The sequence below is a fragment of the Eulemur rufifrons genome, chromosome 20 (assembly GCF_041146395.1).
Source record: "Eulemur rufifrons isolate Redbay chromosome 20, OSU_ERuf_1, whole genome shotgun sequence".
Lineage (NCBI taxonomy): Eukaryota > Metazoa > Chordata > Mammalia > Primates > Lemuridae > Eulemur > Eulemur rufifrons.
This window is the reverse complement of record NC_091002.1, coordinates 42,716,464-42,743,507: the sequence shown is the minus strand read 5'-3', so window position 1 is coordinate 42,743,507 and position 27,044 is coordinate 42,716,464. Positions and strand designations below refer to the sequence as shown.

General features: G+C 53.7%; 1 protein-coding gene across 1 annotated transcript; it reads left to right on the top strand.

The window, feature by feature from the left end:
* Positions 1-8,905: 8,905 nt before the first annotated feature.
* KCNG1 (potassium voltage-gated channel modifier subfamily G member 1) lies at positions 8,906-24,774 on the top strand. The gene is made up of 3 exons (XM_069496246.1): positions 8,906-9,139; positions 18,741-19,540; positions 23,862-24,774. The coding sequence occupies exons 2-3, from the start codon at positions 18,767-18,769 to the stop codon at positions 24,630-24,632; spliced, it is 1,545 nt and encodes a 514-aa protein (XP_069352347.1). The 5' UTR covers positions 8,906-9,139; positions 18,741-18,766; the 3' UTR covers positions 24,633-24,774.
* The last annotated feature ends 2,270 nt before the right edge of the window (positions 24,775-27,044 follow it).

Below are 27,044 nucleotides of genomic sequence, written 5' to 3'. Positions count from 1 at the left end.
TATTCAGTGAATTGAGCGGGGATGTAACTTGATGCGCTGAGAAAAGCATTAGCCTGGGAGCCTAAATCCTGCCTCTTGTCTCTCCCTCGATTTCTAAAAGCCACAACATACTGCCTTGAAACACGCCAGTGTTTGTCTCATCTCTCCCAGTCCTTCCCGCGTAAGACTCTTCCCTGACAAGTCAGAGGGATAAACACTGTGTGCAAGAGAATTAAACTTGTTTCTGCAGAAATGAAAGGAGAAATTGATTAGGTTCCTTTTTTATCTTTTTCTTACTTCAAAAGGAAGCTCTTGAAAATAAAGAGGGAGGCCCCGAGGAGAGCAAGGCGTCAAGTTTATGCCATAATAATGGTATGAAAAGAGGACACGGACATTGCCAGAGACCCCCATCCTGGGGGCACTGGGGGAGACTCAGCTCCTCGGGGAGACTGAGGGGACCAGACCTGAAGAGATGAAGTGATAGGATCTGAGTCAGCATCCAGAGAGCCCCAGGAGCCAAGCCCACCCCTGCAGACCACCCCCCACCAATTAAGGAGCCCCCTGAGCTCTTCAGAGCCAGATAAGGAAGAGCCTTCCATTGGTAGCTGCTCAGAGGTCCCCAAGGACTGGCAGGATGATGCCCACCTAAAACCAGGGCTGGGTTGAACACTAACTGAACAATTGTGGCCCAACTCTCGTCAACAGCCCGAGCTACCTCTACACTCCACCCTCCTGCTGGTAGCCTATGGCACAGAAGACCCAGCACCTGGGCCTGTCTGGGACTGGACTGTGTGTGGCCAAACCCAGGCCTGTTGCATGAAGCCTTTACCTCTGTGAGCCTCTGTTTCCTCTTCTGTAAAATGGACAGGGTGACACTTGACCACCACAAGCAAACAGTTGACAGATCAAAAGAAATGGGACTTTCCTCCCCCCTGACGTGCTCTCAGCAGCATTTGTGTAGGAGAAGCATGGGGGAGGGGGTGGTAAGGAGCCAGCCTGCCACAAAACAGAGATGGCTCTCCAGGACTTGCCTCCAAATAGCTGTGACAGTTAGCCAGACCATCTGTCCCAGCAGTTCTCTTCTTGAGGAAGAAATGGTGGAATCAAGGCATCGATCCATCCGGTCATTCATTCTACAAATGTGTATGGAGCATTTTCTATGTGCCAAGGACTGGGCTAGGCCCTGGGAGTAAAACTGAGACTAAGAGAGCTTAGAGTCTAGTGAAGCAGACAAGGACTTCAAGATACTTAAAAGTAAGTATTTCACCACAGTTGTCAAAAGTGCTGCAATGAAAATACACAGAGATCGCTACCGCCAAGAACCATGAAGGATCTGAGACTTACCCTACTTGCAAGTGAGCCAGTTTCAGGGATGCTGGCAGAAGACCCGAGACTCCTGGGTCAAAGACAAAGGACAGTTTCCTACTCACAGCCACAATAGCAGCCAGAGGATCAACATTTCCTTGCACTAGTTCCTTCAGCCCCAATTCCTACAGGGCAGTGCAAAGACATGCAGTGAGCTGCATTATAGGAGACGAAATTGGGCTTAGAAAACACAAGTCTGTGTGGGGGTGTGTGTCAAAAAGTGCGTAACATGAAATTTACCATCTTAACCATTTCTAAGTGTACAGTTCAGTAGCCTTAAGTACATCCACATTGTTGTGCAATGGGATTTCCAAAACTTTTCCATCTTGCATAACAGAAACTCTGCACTCACTGAACAACGACTCCCTATCTCTCCCTCCCCCGGCCGCTGGCAAACACGATCATACTTTCTGTGTCTGTGAATCTGAATACTCTAGGTACTCATGGAAGTGGAATCATACAGTATTTGTCTTTTTGTGTCTGGCTTATTTCACTTAGCATAATGATCTCAAGTTTTATCTATGATGTAACATGTGCCAGAATTTTCTTCCTTTTTAAGGCTGAATAATATTCAGAAACTCTAATCTTACATAATGGACAGTCAACATGCCTGCTCTTTGCTTTGGAGGGAGACACTATCTCTGTCTTCCAAGGCCGTTCACTGTATGAACATCCTCTAAAACAGAGTCTGAAACAAAGGCAGCCAGTACCTTTGCTCACAAGACATGTAGACACACAAGACACCCATGGAGAATTGTCTCCCAACAACTATCAATCCAAAAGAGATTCATTCCTCCACCCACCCGTTCACTCAATACAGATTCACCCGTGCGGAGTACAGACCAGCTATGAAACACAGTGCTACAAATATAGACAGAAGATTCTATACAAGGAGGTAGTAAAACATTGTGATTGAAAATGCGTGATTTTTTTCATCCAGCAAGTTCTCTTCTAAGAAATTACTCGAGAAAAATGAGTGTCCTTGGCCACATGTTCTCTGAGAAGGGAACATTTGAGCTGTGCAACCCCCACGAGTCCCTCACCCTCTCTGGGCTCCCTTTCATCATCTGAATGCTGAGAGAAGGTCTGACAACACAATCTCTAGGAGCTGTTTCAACAATGATGATCCAGGAGCATTTGACAGGACAAGCACAAAGCACAGGCCACGCTCTCTCACGGTTTTGAGGCCAAAAGGACAAATGACCCAGGGGCAGAGTTCACCAAGGTAGTGTTTCTCCAAGGCAAAACAAAATGCATCTCAGGCCAAAGGGGCTGAGAGCTGAAGCTCTAAGGCTCTGACAGCTTTGCTGCTGCAAAATGAAGACATTCTCCTGTCTCACTTCCTGTCTGCAGGAACAAAACAAAGTGGCAAAAACCCAGAGTACTCCACTTAGCTGTCGGCAGCCCTCCGACTGGCTGCAGCCTCGGAAATAAATGGTCCCGTCAGCTGCTGGGGAGGGTGAGCTCAGGATTTCAGATGAAAATGAAATAAGAGGGAACGCGGCCCAGAAGCAATGCAAAGTAACGGCAACGGGACGAAAAATCTTCCACTGCAGCAAGTGCTGCAATGGGGCGCTGACCTCACATACGGGGACACGGGGAATGAGCTCATGCCCTGCAGGGGGGTGGCTGGTGGGCCCTGCACTTCTGGGATCCAGGGACTGTCTGAGGGGACATGGTCCTGGCTGGCAGGACCACTGCTTTCTTGTCCTCCCCACCCCCACCCTGCCCCTTTCTTGCTAAAGCTTTGCACTCCTGCGTAGCTCCAGATCCGCCAGAGTAACAGTGGGGCTAACCTCAGCCCTGTGCTAAGGAAAGAAAGCCTCAAACCTGACCGCCTCCTAGCAGGAGGGAGGCAGATCACAATCCCAGGAAATGAGACAAGGCAGAGAAGCAAGACCTCCTTAATCTGGCGGATGGAGGAGGACAGCAACAACAAAACCAGCATCTGCAGGCACCTCCGGTCCCGCTGTAAGATCCAGGTTCAGGGGATTCTGTGCGTGTTGCAGTCACGGCTTCTTGTTTTCTAGCTGCGTAATCCTGAGCAAGTTTTCTACCTGTGTCTCCCTTCCCTCATCGCGAAAACAGGGGAAATGATAGTACCCACGTGGGGAAATTGTGAGAATGAAATATAAAAACCGTAGAACAGTATCTGGCACAGAGTAAGTGCTCTCAATAAGTTAGATTACTTTTATGTCTATAAATGTATTATTTTATATTCACATTAAATAGATCTCTACATGGATGGCTAAGACCACATGACACTGCCCAAGTTCAAACAACCATCTGAGCTCATTGCTACCAAGCACCTGTGACTGGATTCACAGCAAGCCCCTTCTGCCTGACTCGCCCCTCCCCCATCTACCCCACAAGCGTGGGCGCTCACACCTGTCCCCACTCCCACCCTCCCTCCAGCCACGCTACGCATCTGCCCGTGCTCAGCACTTGATGAGCTGTCTTCCCCTTAAGAAACAGAAAAGTTGAAAGCAGGGGTTAAAATCTCAAATGCCTACAGAGCCAGGAAAGTATTAATAAAATAGATAAGAAAAGGGAGCCCAGTGTCATATATTAAGGACTGGTGAGCACTGTGACAGAGTGGAGAAGTCATGCCCCGTCTAAAGGAAAAAGTTGCCACCAGCTCTAGCCAATTTTTGCCAGGCAGAAAGAATGCAGGTTCAGAGTTGGCCCATCTTCTAAGTCTTCAAGGGAAGCCAGAAATCCAGATCTATATATGAAAATCTCCTGATTTTCAAATATTGGCACATAATTCATTATTTTTAAAACATGGAAGTCCCAGCAAGATACATCTGTTTGCATCCTCTGGGTTGAGGGGACAGAGCCCTCCCAGCTAGTACTGGCTACCAGGCAAGTGCCTCTCCCCGAAAACACCAGAACATCCCGGCTGGGCTGAAGCACGAAGGAACGCTAGCTAGACAGATCTTAATTAAGCGCCACCAGAGCACCTTTAGTTGACAAAGTCTTAGGAGAGAGGTGCGGGAGACAGCCCCCCCAAGGGTTGGAGCAGTTGAGGAAAGCTGAACAGGACCGAGGAGGGGGGCTTTGAAACGGGCCTTGAGGGTTGTCAAGACTCAGAAAAACTGGGGAGCAAACCACAGTGCCGAGGAGGGTGGAGGAAGATAGGGTGTCAGAAAGAACTGAAAGCTGTAACTCAGAGCTTCGCCCCGTCAAGTGTGGATGCAAAATGTAACGCTGCAGCACTCTCTTGAGGAAGATTCTATCAGGAAGGTGCTCTTCCATGGCTTGGGGCTGATGGCATGTGGAGACAGCACTGAGGATGCAGGACTCCTCCCAGGAGAAAAGACAGCGCACCGTCTGTCCCTGTGGCCTAGCTTATCTGGAAGTCCTGTACCCCGTGCAGACTTCCCTCGGCACCTGGAGCTGCGCATGTGCGATCTCCTGCGATAGAATGTGAGCCTCTCCAGGGCTGGACACGTGTCTTTCGTATCCCCAGTGCTCCCTCGGTGCTTGGTATATAGAAGGTCCATAAAGAATGGTCGTTGAACGATCCAGTGGATGAAACGAAAGAACAGGACACAAGACATCAAAGAATATGAGTGCCTGACCACATTTCCAAAACCGAATTTTCCCGTAGGACAGAGAAAATGGGTGACGGCATCAGGGCTCATTGAACACTGCAGCTATGAAGATTTGTGTCTGCACAGAGGAACACCTCTTGGGGGGAGCCAGGAAAGGGACAGCGAGTGACATCGGATAATGGTCAGAGTCAGCAAGGCCTAAAGTCGCCTCAAAGCCCCCAGGAGATGGCAAAATGCGCTACCTGTCAGAGTTCTAGCAGGCATGTTGGATCATTCTAGAATCAGAGTCAGGTACAATGACCCCTTCCCTGGAGAGATAGGACAGCTGAGAGGCTCAGGGTGCCAAAGGGAAGTGTGTCCAGTCACACAGCTAGTCTAGTGGCACAAGGTGGACCAGAACCCAGGTCCTCTGACTCCCAGTCCAGGACTCTTTCCAAAGAACCCTGGACTAGGAGCAGGGCTGGAGCTGGGGTGAGGCAGGTGGGGGCAAAATTTAAGGGAGTGCCCCAAAGCTCTGTAATCAAGATAAATAACATTTTGATAAAATATTTTTCAAAATCAAAATTAGTACCAAAAAATTCATGATGAGCAAAATATCAAATTTTAAAAAGTAAGACTTCAATAAAGCCATGCCCTTGCATGCCTCCGCCTCACCCACTGCATCCTGACACCAGCTGGGGCCAGGAGTCTGGAGGGGACAGTGGGCTGAGACCTGAAGGAACTGGCTATGTGGAAATCTACAGGAAGATGACTCCAGGCAGAGGTCAGGGCTCAGGGTGTCATAGGAACAGAAAAGGAGACAGAGGGCCTGGAGCAGAGTGACGTCCCCATCCCATCCCCACCCTAACTCAACTGAAAGACCAGCATTTTTCCTACAATAAGCCACACCCCACTGACAGCCAGTGGGACCCCTGCCAGAAAAGCTAACTCTGAACAAAGAAACTCCCCCCCCCACTTGTCGACCCAGTCCCCCAACTCTAACCAGATCTAAGCCTTTGCATCTCCGGGAGGGGAGGGATAGAAGAAACTGGACGGCTCTGGGTAACCTTCTCTGCCATGAAAAACAGCCTGGACTTTATGCTTCCTGACAGCAGGTTATAAATGGGAAGGAAAGCATATTCTTAAAACCGCTGACAGTGTCTCCCTTTTAAGGTATTTCCTCGGGGCCAGCCACTCCACATTCTCCTCCTGCCCCCGAAATTAACAGCAGTTTGTTTTTCAGTGACAGCTTGGGCCTTGACGTCAGACAGGCCTGGGTTCAGATCCGGCTTTGCCATCTACTGCTCGACCCTAGACAATCCGCCGAGACGAAAGGTCGCTGACTCTCACTTCCAGGGGCCTGGTGGTGACTTAGATGGCATGACGTGGGCTGAGGGGCAAACCACAGGGATAGACAAGAGGGGACCACGACTCGGCACCAGCTCACGGCACTGCTAAAGGATGTTGCCAGATCTCCCAGTGCTTCAAAAGAAAAAATTTCATGTGAAATCTCTCAATTTTTAAAGGTCAGCAGCTAATTAAAAAAATTTTTTTAATTTAACTCAGTAGAAACAAATAAAACAGGTCTACACGCCAGAGCCCACCACCTGGCCTCATGTGTGCCTCTGATGTCTTCAAGCCACCCGGTGAGCACTTGGCACCTAGTAGGTGCTCAGCGAACGTTGATGGCGCCCGTCTTCCCAGAAAGCTTCCACGGGCATCACTGCCATCCCCTTCCACACGACAGATTGGGAAGGGATGCTTCTCGGGAGGGAAATGAAGATACGAAGAGAAGAGCTGAAAATCTGGAAGGCTCTAAGGGAGGGAGGAACTGCAAAGAGGGAATGCCTTAAAAGGATTTAAAAGAATTTTATTGGACACAGTCGGGGATAAGATCAGGCAGTAATTTAACTGCTGGGTGCCACACGTGAGTCTGTATGTGGGGGCCAGGCAGGGGCCGGAGGGAGTCACCATTCTTCCTGACCGTCTCCACTCAGTGTGCGGGGTCTTCTGTCCAAGGGCACCTCAACGTCTGACTCAGGTGCACAGTGTTCTGACAGGCCCAGCCCCTCTCTAGAGGTGGCCTTAAGGTCCCACTGACCCTAACAGTGGAAGTCTGCTTGACCCTCGGGGAGCTATCAGTTCGTGAGGGCCCTAAAGCCAGACCCAGCTGGTTGGGGTTCAAGTCCTCAGTACCGGCGGTTCTCACAGGGTGATCCCAGACCACACAGCCCTCCCCTGACGGAGCCGGATGTCTGTGGGGACACGGATAATGTGCAACTGAAAAGCACAGAAACACGAATTTTCAGATGTGAGAGCAAGAGTGGTGTTTCCCGACACGTAATCCAGGAACCATCTGACCACCAAAGCCCTCTCAGGGCCCCCTCCCCAACACTGCTGGCTGGTCCCCTTGCTGTCCCCCAAACATGCCTGTCTCTCCTCTGCTTCAAGGCCATTGGCTTTGCTGCTCTGTCTGCCCAGCTCACTTCCCAGATCCTCCAAAGATGGCCTTGCTCAGGGCTCGGTGTAACCGTCCCCTCTTCCGAGAGCCCTCCCTCATTATTCCCTCTCCTCACTCTGCACCCCTCCTCTGCTCTGGCCTCTTCCTTGCCCTTCGTCCCCGATCATGCCAACCACGCACTCCCGCAGGTTCCTGGTTCTCCCTGCCCCCAGCAGAAGGTGAGCTCTTGGGGGCAGGTCCTTGCCCGTTGTGGCCTTCACCTCACCAGCAAGCCAGCCTTTGCTGAAGGAACGAACAACCCTGTGCTTATTTCTCAGGGTTAACCTTAAACCTCTTTCTCTTTATGAAGCCCCAGAACGAGCGGGCACCCACAACTCCCAAACCTGCCCCCATTCTCAAGGAGAAGGCCTCAGGCGGGTCCACAGCCGAGTTTCTTCCCGTCCTTTCTCGGTTCTCTGATTGCAGGCAAAGGCAGTAGAGACAGAAAGGAAAAAAAGGAAAGGAGAGCTCAAGGCGAGCGACCCCAAGAACTCCGTTCTGCGGGAGGCAGCTCCGCTCCGGAGAGCCCGCCAACCCACCTCCGGCGTCTGTGTAGGCTCCTACCAGCTCCAGCTCCGAGGCGGCGCTCCAGGCCTGCTGGCTGCGTGCCACCTGCAGGGACCCAGGACCTGGCTCAAGTCTACGCTGGTCTATGCGACTCTGGGTCCTGGCGCGCACGTGGACCTGGCGGGAAAGGCACCTGGCACTGCACATGCTGTCCCTAAGAAGTTGGTGCAGCAAAGCGCCTGCAGCCCCTGGGCCGCTGTGGCAGGAGAGGCCCAGGGCAACGGTGCTGTTGGTGCTCGAGAAAGGCTAGCTGTGTGGCCCCCAGGAGGTAGAAGCTAGTGTGGAGCGCGCGGCTCCAGGGCAGAGGTGCGTGGAGGGCATGAAGGAGCCGGCACTTGCAGGTCCCCGGGCAACGGAGCGAGGTGCCCACAGGCAGCGGTGCATTTGGGCCTCCAGGGAAAGGCACGAGACATGGCGCACGTGGTCCCCAGGATGTGGAAGCGCGTGGAGCGTGTTGGCCTCGCGGCAACGGAAGGTAGAGACTTTAAGTACTTGGCACATGTAGACCCTGGGCAGCGGTGCGAGGGGCCCAGGACCACCGGTGCACTTGGACCGCCCGGGAAAGCACGTGACACGGCGCGCGACCCTTGGAGGTTGCGGCGCCGCCCCGCGCGGGGCCTTAAAGGCTGGCGCGGCGCGCAGGGTGGGAGGGGAGAGCAGAAAGGGAAGGAGACGGCGATGGCAGGGGAGGGCTTAGCGCGTGCCGCCCGGATCCGGGCGCCGGAATGTGCTGCGCGGGGCGCTACCCGGGCAAGCGTGCCAGGACTCCCGGATTCGAGGTACGGGACCCCGACTGGGCGCCCAGACGCCCGGCGTCGGTGTCGCCGTTGCCACTGTCCGGGCGCGGCGCTCCCGGCTGCCCGCCCGTAGTCCCCGCCCCGCGCTTAGTCCCCTCCCTCCGTCCCGCCTCCTGCCCTGGCTCCCTCCCTCGGCGGCTGGCGCGCCGCGCTCCCGGCGTACTCGGAGCCCGGCAGGGACCCGGAGGCAGACGGGGCGGCCCTGGGTCCGAGCGCGGGAGCTGAGTCAGGCCCGGGGGGCGAAGTTTATCGGCGGCTCCAGGAGGCAGAGCGGGCGCCCCGGGGGGCTTCTCGCCCCCTTTCGGGTCTCGCCCGGGACCCGCTGGCAGCCAGAGAGGGACTGAAGCCGCGGCCGAGCCAACTCCGAGGCGGGGACGCCGCGACGGGAACTTGAGGTGGGAACTTTGCGCACTGCAGCCTCGCGGGCCACTGCCGAGCTGTGGACCGGCCCACCGCGGCTGCAAACTCGGGCTCGGGGACAGCCGCACGTGGCTATGGCCCCGAACTCCTCTGCGAGGGCCTCGAAACCCACCGCAGAGAGGCTAGGGCGACCGAGGACCCGGGAGCAGCTGCGGGTGGCAGCGTGGAGCCCGCTTGCCGCGGCCACGGAGCGGGTCCTGCTTCGGTTCTTCCCAAGGGGTCCCTGGGATGCGACGGGCTGGACGACCCTGGCGAGGGGCACATCCTGACTGGGCGGCGCGTCCCAGGAGGAAGCAGAGTTGGGGGGGGAGGGAGGCGTCTGTCACTCGTTCATTCACTCTATCCTTGGGCACGGAATGGAGCATCTCCACCTTATTGAGTCATTCAGTATCTATGAACATAGCAAACGTTTATTGAGCGCCTACTGTGTGCTAGGCGCTGGGGGTACTGAGATAGTTCACTGGATGCTCCAGTATGTGGTAGGACGGTGGGGGTCTCCTCAGCCTCAGGGCTCCACGCTGGAGAGGGGCTCAGCCTGGATGTATTGGAGTCTTTGGGTGGGGAAGGAAAGGAGAGAAGTTCTTGTATTCATTCACGGATTGGACAAAGACTGGTTGAGCACCTACTGTGGGCAGTTCACCATACCAAGTGTTCAACATTCACTCATTCATTCAACAAACAGTTATTGAGCACTGTGCTGGGGAGAAAGCAGTGAACAAGAGGGACGGGATGGGGGCAGCCTTCATGCAGTTTAGAGAGGAGTAGGAATTAAGACCCAGGCCCTCCCTTGGGAGGTCACAGCGTGCTGGGGTGGCCAGCTGTAGTAGCCCATGTGTACAGGCAGAACTCCTATGTTCATCTGATACATTCATTCTCAAGGAGGGGGGGCTGGAATTGGCTCTTGGATAGGAAGAAAAGGCCTTTCAAAAGCTTTTAGGGGAGGGTGGCAGGGTGGGGGAGGAGGTTGAGAAACACTGATCTAAAATTACTGGTGAATGCAGGCTCCCACCAATGGGGTTTGTTAGTTAAGTTGTCCATTCTGCAGGCATCTTATTAACCACTTGCTATTCTTAAGCACTTAAAGGGTGCCAGGCACCAGAGTTACCCAGGTGGATGAGAGGAGGGAGACAGACGCATTGACACCCCCCTTCACTGACACCTGGAGACAAGTGCAGGGGGAGGTGCAGGGGGAGGTGCGAGGAGGGAGCAGGAACTGGTCTGATTCATTGTGGGGTGGGGGAGCTCCTGCCTCTGTGCGTCTGAGCAGAGGTTTATTCACTAGGGTGTAGCTGATACCCCCACACACGTGACTGCAGAGTCACTATGGGGAGGTGACTGGCAGCACGTCTCCAGGGAAAGTTTGGCGCTGCTGGAGATGGGGACCCAGGGCTGGGCACATGGCCAGGGCATCCCGTCTTTCTTGGGTGGGTTTCTCAGGCTCTGCCGGACCAGAGCTCTACCTGCAAATCCTCTGGTTTTTAGAGCTCTGCAGAGGCACCTGCTGGGTTGGGAGGAGGAAAGGTGTGTTTGAAAGACAGGTGAGCGATGACCCCTGGGGATTGCCCTCCTCAGTCATTTTCTAAGCCTGCACGTTCCAGTGGAAAGATGCTGTTGTGGGACACACGCCGGGCTCCCAGGGAACTGTGAGTGCGCTCGAAACAAGACAACCTGGGCTCTCCTCCCGAGGCTTAAGAACCCAGCCTGCAGGCGCCCGGAGCCTGACTGGGAGCTACTTTGAATCCTCTGTGCCACACACACAGCTGGGCTCTGGCAAGAGGTGAGGGAGATGCCCCAGGGGACAGAAGAGCAAAGAGATGTGTCCTGGGTACAGGAACAAAGGAATTCACCCCCAGTAAGGTGTCTAGACTGTGCTGTCCTTCCTCCACATCTGCTTTCCAAATACATGATGAAGAGTTAACATTGACGTTGCCAGAGGTCTAGGGGTCTAGGAATCCACTCTCGCTCGACTCATGCAGCCCAGAAATGAGTCCTTGGGTGAAAATGGTGTCCAGTGAAGCCTCTCCAAATAGAATTAATAAAAAACGAGAGGCAAGAGAGAGTCTAGCTGTAAGCATTCAATCACCGTTGGCCATTTTTATTGTCTAGCAGACTGTATTTGATTAACAAAATCAGAACATAAAGTGAATTTGCTACAAATAGGATCTGAATTGTGCCTAAGATTGTCCCCTGCTCTGTGGTGAGTCTGCCTCACACCCACACCTCCCCAGGCAGGTGGCAGATAGACCGTGCTCCCTCTCCTGAGGACTCGTGTAAGCCTGTGTCCCCCTTCCTACTGTCTTGAGGTCCCCCACTGCTCCCCTAAACCTGATCTGCTGCTTAAGCCTGTGTTCCCAAATTTCAGACTACAAGGAGGCAAATAGAAAAGGATCTTCTGTCTCCAGCCCCCAAACACCTCCCGGCAGAAGGCAAATGTGCATTTGGTGTTGTTCTGCCAGCGGCAGAGCAGGGAGGCTCCAGAGACAGCCTGTCTTTTTTTATGGGGGTTGGGGACACTGGCACCTTTTCTCACTTGGGGCAGGTGAGGGATGGAGGGAAGAGCCCAGCTCCCAGCACATAACCTTCCCAGGGACTTGGGCCCCAGCTCACAGGAAGCAGGGCTGAAATCCGGGATGGTTGGATTGTGGTGAGGACGATGGCAGGTGGCTAAGAAAGACAGATTCCACACGTGGGCACAGCATCTCTCAGAGACCCGGCATGCCAGGACCGCGGCCAGGCTAATGGCTGGATCCATTTTGATTAACGTTTTAATTGGGGATTAATGCAGCACAAACCGCCTCTGAGTCAACCCAGCCAGGAGCCCTAATCCTGACAGATGAAGCCACACTGGCAGAGAAACACAGTGGGGCCTGGGACAGAGCTGCCTGGAGAGAGAGGGATGGGGTCCCCGAGACACATGCTCACAGTTAGGGAATGACACGGGGGGGAGAAGTCTGGTATGAGGGAAAGAAACCAAAGCCTGAGGAGCTCTGGAAAGAAATGCTTTTCTTTTGGAAAGTTGCCTTGGAGGTTGTGTTTCACATATTAGCACAAATATAATGGCTTAAAGCAACACAAATGTATTCTCTTATAGTTTTGGGAGCTCAGAAGTCCAAAATAGGTCTCACTGGGCTAAAATCAAGGTGGCAGCAGGGCCTCTGGGGAGAATGCATTTCCTGCCTTCTCCAGCTTCTAGAGGCTGCCTGCATTCATTGGCTCCTGGCCCTGCTGCTTTCCAATGTCTGTTCCTTCCCAGAGGCCAAAATGGCAAGCCAGGGTGTGACAAAACGAGGGGTCTGTTGATTTCTTACTCTGTTCTTGTGCAAATACAAAATAGGAATAAAGATGTTTCCCCAACCATGGGCAATTGCCTACTTCTTTCCATTCCCGAAGACTTTCCAAAAGCTTGTCCATAGAAAATAGAGACTAGAGACCCAGTCCCTGGCTCTCTGCAGGTGGCGGAGACACCACCCCCACCCTCCACGAGGGGCCAGAGATCCCAGGAAGCAGTCAAAGAGGTTTGGCTTGGGGTCCCACAGACCGAGTTTAATTCTGGCCTCATCGCTCATGGTGAGTTTTCACTTCTCGAAGCCTCTATTTTCTCATCTATAAAGTGGAGGTATTGATAATATGCCTGCCTTTTTAAGGCAGGACGTAGGCTCATGCAGTTAAGGCTCCTAGCACAGCGCCTGGCACTCGGTGAGTGTGCAGTGCAGTCGAGGGAGGCTGGAACTCTTGCTATTTATAGCACTTTGTGCATTTAGCGCTCTCTCTGCATTTCCCCCTCCCACTCAGAAGAGGGACTTCAAGTGAGCTTAAGACAGAAAGAACAGAGTCAAGAAAGGTCTGGAACCCTGGGGAGAGACCCAAGAGAGAGTGTAGCAGTTGGGATCAGCACACGACAGTTTATGGAACCCTTTCATGTCCTTAATGGAATGTGGCCATGGGGACAGGAGATCAGTGACACGGCTGGTCCCTGCAGCAAACCTCCATTCACCAGACCCTCTTATCCTCATCTTATAGGGGAGGAAGCAGGCCCAGAGAGGCCAGTAGCTCAGTGGGTGTGATGGCTGGTCAGGCCACTGGATTGTCAGCAACAGCAGCAGGGACAGCCGGCCAACCTTATTTGAACCTCTGTCCCCTCCCACTGCCCTCTCCAGAACCTTACTCCCCCCAGACCCCGCACTCACATCCTCAGTCATTGCTGACCTCACAGTAGTCACATGGGAACTGCCGCTCAGAATGGTTGAAATGATCACTTGTCTTTGGAAAGGTGCGTGCAGCCCTCAGTCTTAGCTTGTGTGCATTGTCTTTCTCCCCAAAGGAGGGACAAGAAACTGAATGGGGAGCGTCAGTGGATCTCTGGGCTCGTGAAGGAGAATTTGATCAGGCAGCCCCAAGGCAGAATATTTTTCTCGCAAACCAGGGGGGTTTCCACTTCTCCAACGAAGTGGGATGGACAGAGCCTTCCCAAACCCCAAGGGGATTGAGAAGTTGGGCAGTTGGGGACTCCCTGCCAACTGCCCAACTTGTGGGACCAAGAGGTCCCCTACAATCCATCCCTGGGCGATGGACAAGTGGGACAAGTGCAGATTTCAGAATCCTGCAGATTGCTCAGGAATCAGAAGCAATGAACTGGAAGTAGGTTTAGCAACACATGTAGGTCTTAAAAACATGGTGCCGCGTAGAAGCAGAAGCAGAAGTTTATAGCACTATGCTATTTATGTAAATGAACACACACACATTACATATTTTACAAAGATTCAAACACATTTCAGGATCTATATCAACCACATGGAGGGTGCCTGGGAGGGCAAGAAGCACGGGGCTTGGAACGCAGGAGAAAAATGAGTATGGAAAGACAGCCCAGCACAGGCCTGCAGGGCGGGTGCTATGAGACAGAGTTCCGTTCACCCAACTATGGGTTTTAACCCAGGTTAACGAAGAAAAATGAGGCGCCACACCACTCTGACACTGTGTCTCCTTCCTCCCTCTTGCGCATATGAGGGCCTTTGTGGTTCCATTGGGCTCCCTCAGATAATCCAGATCATCTCCCCAACCTTAATTCCTTCTGTAACCGTAGTGCCTCCTTGCCTTATAGACTAGCATGTTCATAGGTCCCAGGGATTAGGATGAGGACATGGACATCTGGGGGAACGTGGGGACATCATTCTGTCTACCACATCCCCCCTGTGGCGTCTACCTGCACTGGCCACTTGGGCCTGGTGTGGATGCAGCTTCAGAAGGGAAGTGGGGGTGCGGGAGCCCAGGCACAGGTAGGGCCCTGCCTCTGGGCCTTGCCAGAACCCTGCTAGCCTGGCCCTCCTGCCTTCGCTGGCCCAGCCAGGTCCAAGCAGCCAGGTGACATCCCCCCTCCACCCTCACACACTCATCAGGTCAGTTTGGGTGCCCTGACACCATCCCTGGGAGATGCCCATCCCTCCCACTGCCCCTGATTTTGCAGGTGTCCTCTCCTGTCCATCATCCCACAGCCAGGAACTCTTCCACTGACTCAGAGCTCACCATAGCGCCGTCTCTCTGTAACCTCAGCAAATAGCACCCCGGGAATACTGATTCTCCTCTTTCCTTGTCCCCTCCCCCCACGCCCCATCCCTGGGCAAGTCCTGTGGGCTCCTCCTCCAAAGCCCTCCCGTTCTCCAGTGCCTCCGCTGGTGCAGGCCCTGGTCACCTCTCCAGAACTGCTGCAGTAGCTTCCAGTGGGGCTTTCCTTATCGTGACCCACCAGGCCCTGCTCCCTTGGCCCCTGCCGCCCTCCTACTCGTGCTCTTCTCCCACCTTCCCCTGCTCACACACTCTGCCCAGCCACTCTGCCTTCTCTTGGGTCTTTGACCATCCAAGCCCACCCCACGTCAGGGAGCAGACTCTTCCCATTCCCTCTGCCTGAGACACCCTGCCCCAGGTCCTCACGGGGCTGGCTCCTGCCCATCCATGCGGCTCAGCCCCATGTCCCCTCCTCTGAGAAGCCCTCCCTGACCCCTCCAGCTAACATTGCGCCCTGCCCCACAATAATCATTCCCCATCTGTCACCTTGCTCTCTACATCACTGCAGCCTGAAGTGACTTATGTGCTCATTTGGAGACTGAGTGTTCAGTAACTAATGAACAAACGAATGAATGAATGCAGCCTCAGGACATCTCGTCCCCACCATCGCAGCCCTATCCTCACGTGGCTTCCTCTTCCCAAGCATCTGTAGACTCAGAGGCAAAATCACTAAAGCTCACCATGCTCTAGAACTGACAGAACTAACACTGCAGAGAAACAAAAAAATTCCAGATTTCTTGTGAAGGTATCGGGCTGGGTGAGAAGCAGCATTGTTTTGCAGAAGCACAGACTTTGGGGCCTGTGGGTCTGTGAGCTCTAGGGTCTAGAGATGCGGAGCCATCAGAGTGGACATCGGCAAGACCAGAGGCCGTGGAGGGATGTGACCATTGCTGGTTCAGCAAGTGCCAGCATTGCGCTCTCCCCAGGGCACTCTGGCTTCGCGAGGAGGGTGCTTGTGGGGTTCATTGCTTTCCATGTACGAGCAGCCTGTCCGTACTCTATATTCTGCTGAGACAGGATAACTTGCCACTCAGGGAACTCACCTTGGGGACAGGGAGTGGGGGGAAGAAAGGAGGAATCACAAATTAGGAGTTGAAAGAAGAAATTCCTAAAGAGAAGAGGGGATTATAGCCATGGGGCTCGCAAGAGCCCTCCGGGGCTTGCATGAGCAGAGGAACCTTCCTTTGTCTCCCTCGCCATTCTTGCCAAACAGAATGTCATTTTTCTCTTGTCTTCAGTGGCAGAGATTAAGCCGAGCTGTAAAGCAATATTGCTCAGCAAAGTGCCTGAAAGGGATTATTCCCACGCCTCGAAGGGATCCTGGCAGGCTTTGCCCGAGGAGATGGGTTCCAATTTTAGGTGAAGTTAAAAACACTCTAACAGCCTAAAATCAAATCATTTTTATTTCAAACATAGGTGTACCCTCGTTTCCCTAAACCTGATCTGTAAAACCTTAGCTTTGCCCAAAGATAAGTGAGGAGTGATAATAGGCTTTTGTACAGCAATTCCGTTATGAAAAAGCCCCTTTCAGCCCACCCCCAGCTCCTGTTAAAACCCGTTCTCATCCACCCTGGGGTGTGTGTGAGCGTGTGTGTTCTCCTGGAACTTGCCCATAGCAGCGGTTGACACTCAGGTGTTGGAAGTAGTTTCCATTTGGAATTGATAAACCCTGCAGGTACCATGCACTTCCATCTGGGATTGGGCTGGGAGCAGGGATGGTGATTTTAAAAAACAAAGTATTATCCTCTTACTTCTTTTCTATGGATCAGCTTAATTCTGGAGAGCTGCTTTGCCATAATCCAGGGTTCTTTAACTCAAATGCCTGGGGGCCAGGAAGGAAACACACCTGCGTGAAGGGGGTGGGTGTCCGGAAGACAGCAGGGAGGGGCGAGGGCTGTGGCGCAGTGGAGCGTGCTTGCGCTGCCTAAAAAGGACAGCCATTTCTCAGCTGGAATTTGGGCCAAGTGTTGCCAGATATTCTGGTTGTTTAAGAGAAGCCAAGAATATGGATTTTTACATGAAATTTCTCAATTTTCAAAAATTTGTCCAAGCGAGTAAAATATTTGTGAACCAAATTCAGCCCATGAGCTGGTAATGAATAAGCAATTTTATTCTAGCAGTGCAAACCCTTAGCTTTGAGGGCTGAGAGGGAAGGAGTCCACGCAAGCTGATGTTTTGACCTCAGTTCCCCAGAAGTGCCCTCATCACGTGGGTGTCATCAACAGGAAATGTACTCATTCCGCAAGCACTTGTTGAGCTCTTCCACTGCTGGGCACAGGGGTTCGAAGGTGAACAAAGTACAGTTCTTCCCCCAAGGAGCAAGCAGTCGAATGAATGAACCAGATTTCTCACAGAGGATTCTAAAACTGAGCGGCAAGTGTCATGAAGACAGATGCGGCAGTTGTAAGATGAGAGGGGTCTTGATTTAGCTGGACGAGCAAAGGAAGGTTTCCTGGAGGAGCCCTGTCATACCTGGGGGAAACCCAGCCGTCCCATTCACCTCTGTATCCTCAAGGTGTGCAGTCCCCAAACCCCGGGCAGCAGACCAGTTCCAGTCCGTGGCCTGTTAGGAGCCGGGCTGCATGGCAGGAGGTGAGTGGCAGGGGAATTAGTGAAGCTTCGAAGCTTCGTCTGTATTTACAGCCATTCCCCATTGCATGCCACCCCCGTCCCCACCCCACCCCCCCCAATTCGTGGAGAAATCGTCTTCCATGAAACCAGTCCCTGGTGCCAAAAACGTTGGGGACTGCTGCTCAACGTGATGTTTGCTGGCACATCACCTGGAAATTGCGCATTTCTTTGTCCATTGCCTCTTATTTACGGCAAGTGATACCTGTTTTCCATTTATGGAAACAATGCAAAGTAGCCCTTTAAGATAAATACTAATAGTAGTAATAGACAAGAATCATTAAGTACTCCTGGAGAACATTTAGAAGATTAAAACTAAATAAATATATAAATATTTTTTAAAAAGAATTATTGAGTACCTACCAGGTGCCAGGCACTGCATTAAGTGCTCTTATGTGCTTACTTCGTTTTGCCTTCTCAGTAATCCCGTGAAGTAGGTCACGTGGTTGTGCGCATTTTACAGATGAGGAAATTGAAACACATCAAGGTTGAGTAACTTGCCCAGGATGTGTGGCTCAAAGTCTGTGTTTATAACCAGTACAGCAGCATTATGGACGTTTGGGGCCAGATGATGCTCTGTTGCGGGGGGCTGTCCTGTGCATGGTAGGACGTATAGCAGAATCCCTGGCCTCTACCGACAGTATGCCAGTAGCATCCCCCAGTCATAACCATCAAAAATGCCTCCAGGCACTGCCACATGTCCACTGGGGGACAAAATCAGCCCTGGTCGAGAACCATAGGTCTACATTAAACTGCCTGTCGAAGCTAAATACCAAAAAAATGGGTTCATTTAAAATAAAGTGTTAAATAAGATGATGATACAGGCGTTACGTGACAGTCCACTAGAATGTCAGCTGTCTGGGGTCAGGGGGGCCCTTCCCATTCTGTGTGCCACTGTGTCCTAGTGCTCCAGGCAGTGCCTTCACACAGCAGTGCCCAGGACATTGCTATAGCATAGTCTAGCAACAGGTAGAAGATGCTGAACAGCACTGCGGCTGTTGCGCTGTTAACTGAACGTGCTAGTTCAGGCCGCTGTGACAAAATGCCAGGGACTGGGCGGCTCCAACAGCAGACGCTTGTTTCTCAGTTTGGGAGGCTGGAGAGCAGGGTGTCGGCAGGGTCTGGTGAGGTCTCGCGGTGTCTCTGCGTTGGGGAGAGGGTGCCCTGGTGTCTCTTCCTCTCCTTATAAGAACACCAATCCCGTCACTGGGGCTCCAAGCTCAGAACCCCATCACCTCCCAAAGCCCCCACCTCCTAACGCCATCGCTTTGGGGGTTGGGGCGTCAGCCTCCGCGGTGGGAAGAACATGACAGTGAAGATGTGCGGAACCGCGTTGTCAGTTGGAGCTCAGGGGTCGCTGAGGGTCTTTCCTCCCTTCTCCCCCCGCAGGCTGGAGAGATATGTGAAGGCCCAAAATGACCCTCCTACCGGGAGACAATTCCGACTACGACTACAGCGCCCTGAGCTGCGCCTCGGACGCCTCCTTCCACCCGGCCTTCTTCCCGCAGCGCCAGCCCCTCAAGGGCGTCTTCTACCGCCGGGCGCAGCGGCTGCGGCCGCAGGACGACCCCCGCCCGGGCAGCCAGCCCGAGGACCGCCGGCGACAGATCATCATCAACGTGGGCGGCAGCAAGTACTCGCTGCCCTGGACTACGCTGGACGAGTTCCCGCTGACGCGGCTGGGCCAGCTCAAGGCCTGCACCAACTTCGACGACATCCTCAACGTGTGCGATGACTACGACGTGACCTGCAACGAGTTCTTCTTCGACCGCAACCCGGGCGCCTTCGGCACCATCCTGACCTTCCTGCGCGCCGGCAAGCTGCGGCTGCTGCGCGAGATGTGCGCCCTGTCCTTCCAGGAGGAGCTGCTGTACTGGGGCATCGCCGAGGACCACCTGGACGGCTGCTGCAAGCGCCGCTACCTGCAGAAGATCGAGGAGTTCGCGGAGATGGTGGAGCGGGAGGACGAGGAGGACCCGCTGGACAGCGACGGCCGCGACAGCGACGGCCCGGCCGAGGGCGAGGGCCGCCTGGGCCGCTGCATGCGGAGACTGCGAGACATGGTGGAGAGGCCGCACTCCGGGCTGCCCGGCAAGGTGTTCGCCTGCCTGTCCGTGCTCTTCGTCACCGTCACCGCCGTGAACCTCTCTGTCAGCACCTTGCCCAGCCTGAGGGAGGAGGAGGAGCAGGTAAGAGCCCACAGCCCGTGGGGAGACTCCTACAGTGAGGGAAGGGGCCCTGAGGAGGAGACAAAGCAGTCTACTGGACCCCTGTCCACATCCTGCAGCCCTCCCATTGTCACCTCCCCCAAGAAGCCTTCCCTGACTGCACACTGGCTGAATAGCATCCCCAGTCCCTCCTGACATCGTGCCGTGTGACAGTGTGTTTGCATATGTGTCTGATTCCCTGTTAATATGTGAGCACCGTAGGGTTGGTGACCATGCCTGTCCCTGTCCCCACTGTGTCCCCTCCCCCACCCCCCTAAGTCTAGAACAACCTCCAGCACAGACAGGGCACTGAACCGCTATGTGTTGAATGAACAAATGAGTGAATAATGCGTGCTGTGATTTATGATGTGTCTGGCCCTGGGCTAAGCATATTACATACATCGTCAAAATGTATCTCAAACACTTGATCCTTTCGCAGACTTCTTAATCCCTTGTATAATAATAGCCCAGACACATTTTCTGAGTTCTGAAAATGATTTTTATTGATTTGCATGTACATGTCTTCAAATGGTGAGCATTTCTTTGTGTTAAATAACAGAAAACGTAAAGCATTTACTCCACGGCCTGACACAGGGTGTGTGCTTCATTCCAAGGGCTCCCACTTCTGGAGCAGTTCACAGGAGCCGAGAGCCGGGCTCCACCTGTCTTATCTTCTCTGCAAATCCTCCAGCAGCCCTGTGGGGGACGTGTTCTCACGCACACCTGGTGGTTGAGGACATTGAGGCAGAGCGGCTCTGCCCAAACTCAGGTCCAACTGAGTCCAAAGTCTGTGCTCTTAAACATGGAACTGTGGGTCCCAGGTGGCAGCCTGGGGACCCAATGTAGCCCCACAGAGGTATGTGGTTGGCTCACACAGCATTTCCCCAAAATTTGACTTATTAACATTTAAAAGTAAGGCATTTTTCATATAAAAATTCAAACTCCTAGCTCCTCTTGAGAAAAACTATGAGGTTGGCCAGGAGAGGTGGCTCACGCCTGTAATCCTAGCACTCTGGGAGGTGGAGGCAGGAGGATCGCTTGAGCCCTGGAGTTCAAAACCAGCCTGAGCAAGAGTGAGACCACGTCTCTACTAAAAATAGAAAAATTAGCCACATGTCGTGGCTCACACCTTTAGTCCCAGCTACTTGAGAGGCTGAGGCAGGAGGATCACTGAGCCCAGGAGTTTGAGGTTGCAGTGAGCTACGATGATGCCACTGCACTCTACCCGGTGTGACAAAACAAAAGTCTGTCCAAAAAAAAAAAAAAAAAAACCTATAAGGTTGCCAACTGTCCCACCCACAGCCTGCCTTCCCACAGGGCAGCCCTTGGTGGGAGCTGAGTCCGTGGGGGTGTCTTCCTCCCCCGTTCAGCCTCCTTATGAATCAGACCCATGGCTCTTAGAGTCAGTGAACCCTTTCCTACACATGGGGATTCTGGAAGCCAGTTTCAGAAAGACCAAAGTGTCTCAGACAGGTACAAATTGCATAGGCATTGGAAAAATAGATATAGCGGTATGAACTGAACATAAATGTCATGCCAGCCAGCATTTATTGAGCACTGACTGTGTGCCCTGCATGTTGTAAATGCTTTACATGCACGCTCTCATTTAACATTGGACATACTGGCCATGTGAGAATTCCTCCACATTCGTGTATCATGGAGGAAGTAGCAATAGCTGTTACATCTATAATCCATAGAGGGTTGCTGGCACTTGTGTTAAATGTTGAATTTTAAAAACAGGTGTTAAGGAAACAGCACTCAACTAGTAAAATTAACTAACTTTTGATAAGCATAAGGGTAGTGATGAAGAGGTCAGGGCTAAAGCCAGACAGCCGGAATGTGGATTCCACTGGGTGAGCTCTAGCTGTGTACCTGTGGACAAGTTACTTAACCTCTCTGTGCCTCAGTTTCCTCACCTGTCCAAGGTGGCTATAAATAGGCCCACCTCACCGTGTCGTGAACATTCAGTGAGCCCTCAGGAAGTGATTGGAAGAGATGCAGAATGAGTATGCAGGAAGTGCTAACGCTAAGGATTTATATGCACCTGTCAAAAAGAAAAAGAAAGAAGAGAGAACATGCTCACCATTTGAGACCTGTCTGGAAGTCCCTGTACTTAGTGTAGATTTCTTCTCAGCTCCAACATCTTGGTCCCTGATTTTATCAGGAAAATACTAATAAATTCACTGTTTTATTCAAATTCTGATACTTGCTTTAAAAAAAAAAATACCTGGTCTTTTTTAAGATTCAGTGAAAATGCTGTTCTTAAACTTCCATTTTGGGGATTCACTGTGGGATTCAGTGTTTCACTTGCTCCTTGTGCATACATTTGAGCACCAGCTGTATGCAGGCACTACAGGGGAGGCAGAGTGACCAGGACAGGTCTTCCAACCTCAGGGAGCTTCAAGTCTATTGGGGTGGGAGTAACAGCCCCCCAGTGACCAAAAGTATGAGGCACAAGCCCAGGGGGCTTTGTGAGAGGCCCACCCCTATGCTGGGGCTACTTAGAGGGGGCACACCTAGGAAGGCTTCCCAGAGGAGGGGGCTTCCTGTCCCAGATGTTTGAGACCTTAGAGCCCCACCAAGAATGAGCTCATATCTCCAGCCCCAAACATAGTCCTAGAGAGAGAACTATTAGAGTGGGACTTGTAGAACCCAGCTGTGCCCAAGAACGTACAAGATGCCCCAGGATAGAACCATTTTTGCCTTTTCTCTCTGCCAAAGGCCCCTTCGAGGGTGAGGCCAGTTATACTCCAGACTGGAGAGAGGAGCTGGCAGCCTGCATGCCAAATTCAGAATGAAGATGTGTTTTAGTGGCCCATAGAGTGTTTTCTCTGCATTGAATTATCACCGGCACTTAAATCAACATTTTATCTGTTTAACCAACAATTATCGCCAACATTTATCACCAGGAGATTTCACATAAAACTGCACATTTCCAGCTTCTCTTTAAAGCTTTAGTGAGACAGCCTGAGCCTAAATTCTCCTGGGGCAGTGACAGGGGCTTTGAGCAAGACTGCAGAGCTCGCCTAGGGCCCAGCCCTACCTAGCCCATTGCCCGTCACCTCTGCCTGCCCGGCCCCTGCTGACTTCCGAGTTTGCACACCGCTAACCCCAGCCCGGTGCTCTTCCATTCACTCCCCTAACAACTGTGCATTGAGCACCTGCCATGTGCTGGGCCTTTCTGGGCACTGGGGTCCCGGCAGTGAACGACACACACCAACTGCCCTGCCCTGTGGGGCTCCAATCTGCTGGGCCAGCCAGGGTGGGATGTGGATACAGACAATAAACATGACAGATAAGTCACTTACAACGCATATCAAAAGATGATGATCGCTGTGAACAGATAAAGCTGGGAAGGGAAATTTGGGTGCAGGAAAAAGGGGGATTTTAAATAGAGGGGTCACAAAAGGTCTTTCTGAGAAGCGGTGATTGAAGCAGAGCTGGAGGCAGGGAAGGCAGGAGCAACGTGTGCGTTGGGGAAGAGGGACCCAGCAGCGGAAGCCGGGCTGGGGATGAGCCGGGGTGTTAGAGTGAGAAGGGGGTCTGTGAGGCTGGAGTGGAGGAGGAGGTCAGAGAGGCAATGGATGGACAGATGGACAGCTCATGCGCACCCCGGGGAGGACTCTGGCTGTTCCTTGGAGTCTGGCAGGAGCCGTGGAGGGTGCTGAGCAGAGGGACAGGATCTGGTTTATGCTCTCAGGATCCTTCTGGCCATGTACGGGGATGAGGGAACCCAGGGACGAGGTGACTGCAACTGTCCAGGTGAGAGAGGATGGTGGCCAGGCCAGGTGGGGACAGTGGACAGAGAAGAGGTTTGATTCTTGCCTTGTTTTAAATGAAGAGTGAAGGAGAGTTCCCAGGGGTGACACGGAAGGTGTGCAGGAGAGGTGGAAAGGATGGGGACAGGTCTCTAGTCCTGAGCAACTGGAGGGTCGGGATTGCCCATAGCGAGGGAGGGAGGACCACCCAGGAGCAGGAGAAACCAGGAGCCCGGTGTGGGCCTGTCTGACACCAGGCAGTATCATCAGGGAGGCAGCCGGCTGGGGTCTGGCATTCAGGGCCAAAGTCTGGGCTGGAGAGAGAGAGAAGGAGTGGCCAACGTAGAGGTGGTGCTTAACGCGCCAGGCCCGGGAGTGCGCACAACTAGAGAAAGGCCCCAGGGTGACCGGCATGGAGAGGCAGGTGAGCCAGGCCCGGGGCACCGTCTGCCCAGGTGGCCCAGCGCCCGCCCACGGCAGAGCTTCCATGCTCCTTCCCTGGTGGGACTGCTGACCTGTCCCGCGTCCTCTCCCCTCTCTCCCAGGGCCAGTGCTCCCAGATGTGCCACAACGTCTTCATCGTGGAGTCGGTGTGTGTGGGCTGGTTCTCCCTGGAGTTCCTCCTGCGGCTCATCCAGGCGCCCAGCAAGTTCGCCTTCCTGCGGAGCCCGCTCACGCTCATCGACCTGGTGGCCATCCTGCCCTACTACATCACCCTGCTGGTGGACGGCGCCGCCGCGGGCCGCCGCAAGCCCGGCGCGGGCAACAGCTACCTGGACAAGGTGGGGCTGGTGCTGCGCGTGCTGCGGGCGCTGCGCATCCTGTACGTGATGCGCCTGGCCCGCCACTCCCTGGGGCTGCAGACGCTGGGGCTCACGGCGCGCCGCTGCACCCGCGAGTTCGGGCTCCTGCTGCTCTTCCTCTGCGTGGCCATCGCCCTCTTTGCTCCCCTCCTCTATGTCATCGAGAACGAGATGGCCGACAGCCCCGAGTTCACCAGCATCCCCGCCTGCTACTGGTGGGCCGTCATCACCATGACAACTGTGGGCTACGGGGACATGGTCCCCAGGAGCACCCCGGGCCAGGTGGTGGCCCTGAGCAGCATCCTGAGTGGCATCCTCCTCATGGCCTTCCCCGTGACCTCCATCTTCCACACCTTCTCCCGCTCCTACCTGGAGCTCAAGCAGGAGCAGGAGAGGGTGATGTTCCGGAGGGCCCAGTTCCTCATCAAAACCAAGTCGCAGCTGAGCGGCATGTCCCAGGACAGTGACATCTTGTTCGGAAGTGCCTCCTCGGACACCAGAGACAACAACTGAAGCCAGAGGACACCCCTGCCCTGTCTGCCGTCTGCGGCTTGAAGCTGCTGCCATCTACTGCAGAAGCCCCCACAGGGACACGCCACCGTGAGTCCGGCCCTGGCGTAGGACTGACTCAAACCACGCCCCAGGAAGGACATCCAAAACATCAGTGCGGGTCTCGCCCCACCATGACCAGAAGAGAAACATCTGGGTCACGAGCCCAGCCCTGCTCTGGCCGATGTCTGTTTCCTGCAACGGGGAGGTGGCTTGTTCTTCCACTGTGTAAATAGTGAGCCCAGCAAAAACTTGCGTTATGGGTCTGCCTGGAGAAAAAAGTACAAACAGCAGCAGCCACGTCTGTCTCTAATGTGGATCATGGCTAAGGAAAGGAAACTGACGACAAAGAGAGAGAATGCCTTCCCGGGGCTCTCGCACAGGAGAGAGCTGTGTTTCCCAGCACAGCCGGCCAGCGTGGGTGCTGGAAGTAAAAGGGCCGGCGCCCTGGGGTGCTCTGGCCTGGTGGGGCCCACGTGGGGTCGGAGGGAAAGGGAGAGCAGAGACCCTTCCAGCAAAATGCCCAGTAAACACCACGTTCCCTCTCTCTCGTTTCTCTTTCATTTCCGCACCTCCAGCCCTTTCTTTCTCCCCTTTCCCTTTTATCCTTGCTCCCGCTCTCCCATCCTCTGTTCTTCCCTTTTACACCGTAAGGCCCATTTCTCAAACTTTTCCCCCAAGGCACCCCCAGCAGTTGAAAGGATGCCAAGGAGCCTGCAGCATTGCTGATTACAGAGGCAAAATGGCTTCATTCTACTTTTAAAAAATAGTATGTATGGGTGTTTATTCTATGACGTGTTTATTTTAATATTTGGGGGAAAAGTGCTTTACATCATTTATCTGAATCTAAATGTAAACCTAGAATGGGCTTGATGCCTCGGGAAAGTGGTCCGTGGTTCCCTGGACAGTCTGAGAAGCACAGTTTGAAGCCCCCAAAGGCCTCCCTGTGCCCACCAAGACCTACAGAGCACCCACCCCGCCCGGAACAGCCCCCCGAATTCATAGCGTGTACGGGACCCGCGGTAGAGAGATTCTGCCTCAGCTGGCAGAGATTGGAGCCTCTTGGTGACAGCATGGGGCAGGGCGTCACAGCCAGGTCACAGTCACAGCTTGTCCTCACCCCCACAGCCACAGCAGCATGGCTCTCTTCTTCACCCCAGAGCCCCGGCTGCCTTGGCCATGGCGCCTGCCCTTGGCCCGGCAGCAGAACAAATCCCATCGCACCACCGCCCTGCCTGAAGCCTCAGAGGCTGTCCATTAGTTGGGAATGAACTCAAGAGCCACATGCGATCCGAGCCCTTCCCTCTCCGGCTTCTCCTCCCACCGCCCTCTATTTCACTGTCCCCACCCAGCCCCGTGGGCCTCCCGTCTGCTCTTCCAACAAGCCCGGCCCATTCCCGCCTCAGTGCCTTCACACCTGCAGACCCTTCTGCTGGGAATGCCCTCCCTGCAGAACACTGCATGGCTAGCTTTGTCCCATTGCCTTCCCAGAGAGGCCTTCGCTGACCTCCTCTCTGAAGAGCCCACAGCAGCACCCCACCATTCTCCCTCCTTACTCTGCTTGGTCTGCATCGACTCGTCAAACCCTGAAGTTGCCTCATTTATTTCTCTGCTCCTTAGTTGTCTGTCTCCTGCACGAGGAGGACAGTCTACACTGTCAGGAGCTCAGCAGCATGGCTCACCACTAGCTCCCAGCCCCAGTGTAAGGCCTGCACCTAGTAGGTGCTCAATAAACACACACTGAAAGAATGAAGGGAAGCAGGAAAGAGGGCCGAAGCACAAAAGGCATTCATGTTTAACATTGGATGCTGGGTCCTGCAGGCTCCCCGTTTTCTCTCCCTTGGGTGGCGAGGCCACAGCTATGTCGGCATGGCATACCCACGGTGATGCAGAGTGGAAATATCATCCGAGTCACGAGGGCCTCATTAAAGGCTCCCCTGACACCTGCTTCCAGTGACTCACGCCTGAAAAGTAAGTGTTCTGACTAATTAGAGCTACCTTCCCCAGCCCGGTGGGTGTCCTAGCAAGTGGACGTTGCCGTCATCGTAATAATACCTGAGATTTATGGAATGACCTGCCCCCCCGCCCACTCAGAAGTGCCTACGAAAGACAGGATGCGAACAGGAGGCGATTGGAAACGCTAAACAGACAGAAACATGGCACCGAAAGAATTCTAGAACTTCCTGTAAAACTCAGGGGAGCAGGAAAGCAAACAGCACTTGGGGTGGCGGAGGGAGCCCTGAACAGGGCAGGTCTGTGAGGGAGAGGACGGAGGCTGGGCCCACTGAGTGGCTGGGATTTCCGGTGTTGTTTTGCAGATTCTGATCCATCCTGGTGGCCGAGGCAGAGGCATGGGCTTAGGTACTGCTTGAGACC

Bases quoted from the DNA above. Each gene is read 5' to 3' on its own strand.
- KCNG1 (XM_069496246.1), top strand. From the start codon at position 18,767: ATGACCCTCCTACCGGGAGACAATTCCGACTACGACTACAGCGCCCTG. The intron at 19,541-23,861 runs GTAAGAGCCCAC...CCTCTCTCCCAG, and splicing joins TGAGGGAGGAGGAGGAGCAG to GGCCAGTGCTCCCAGATGTG.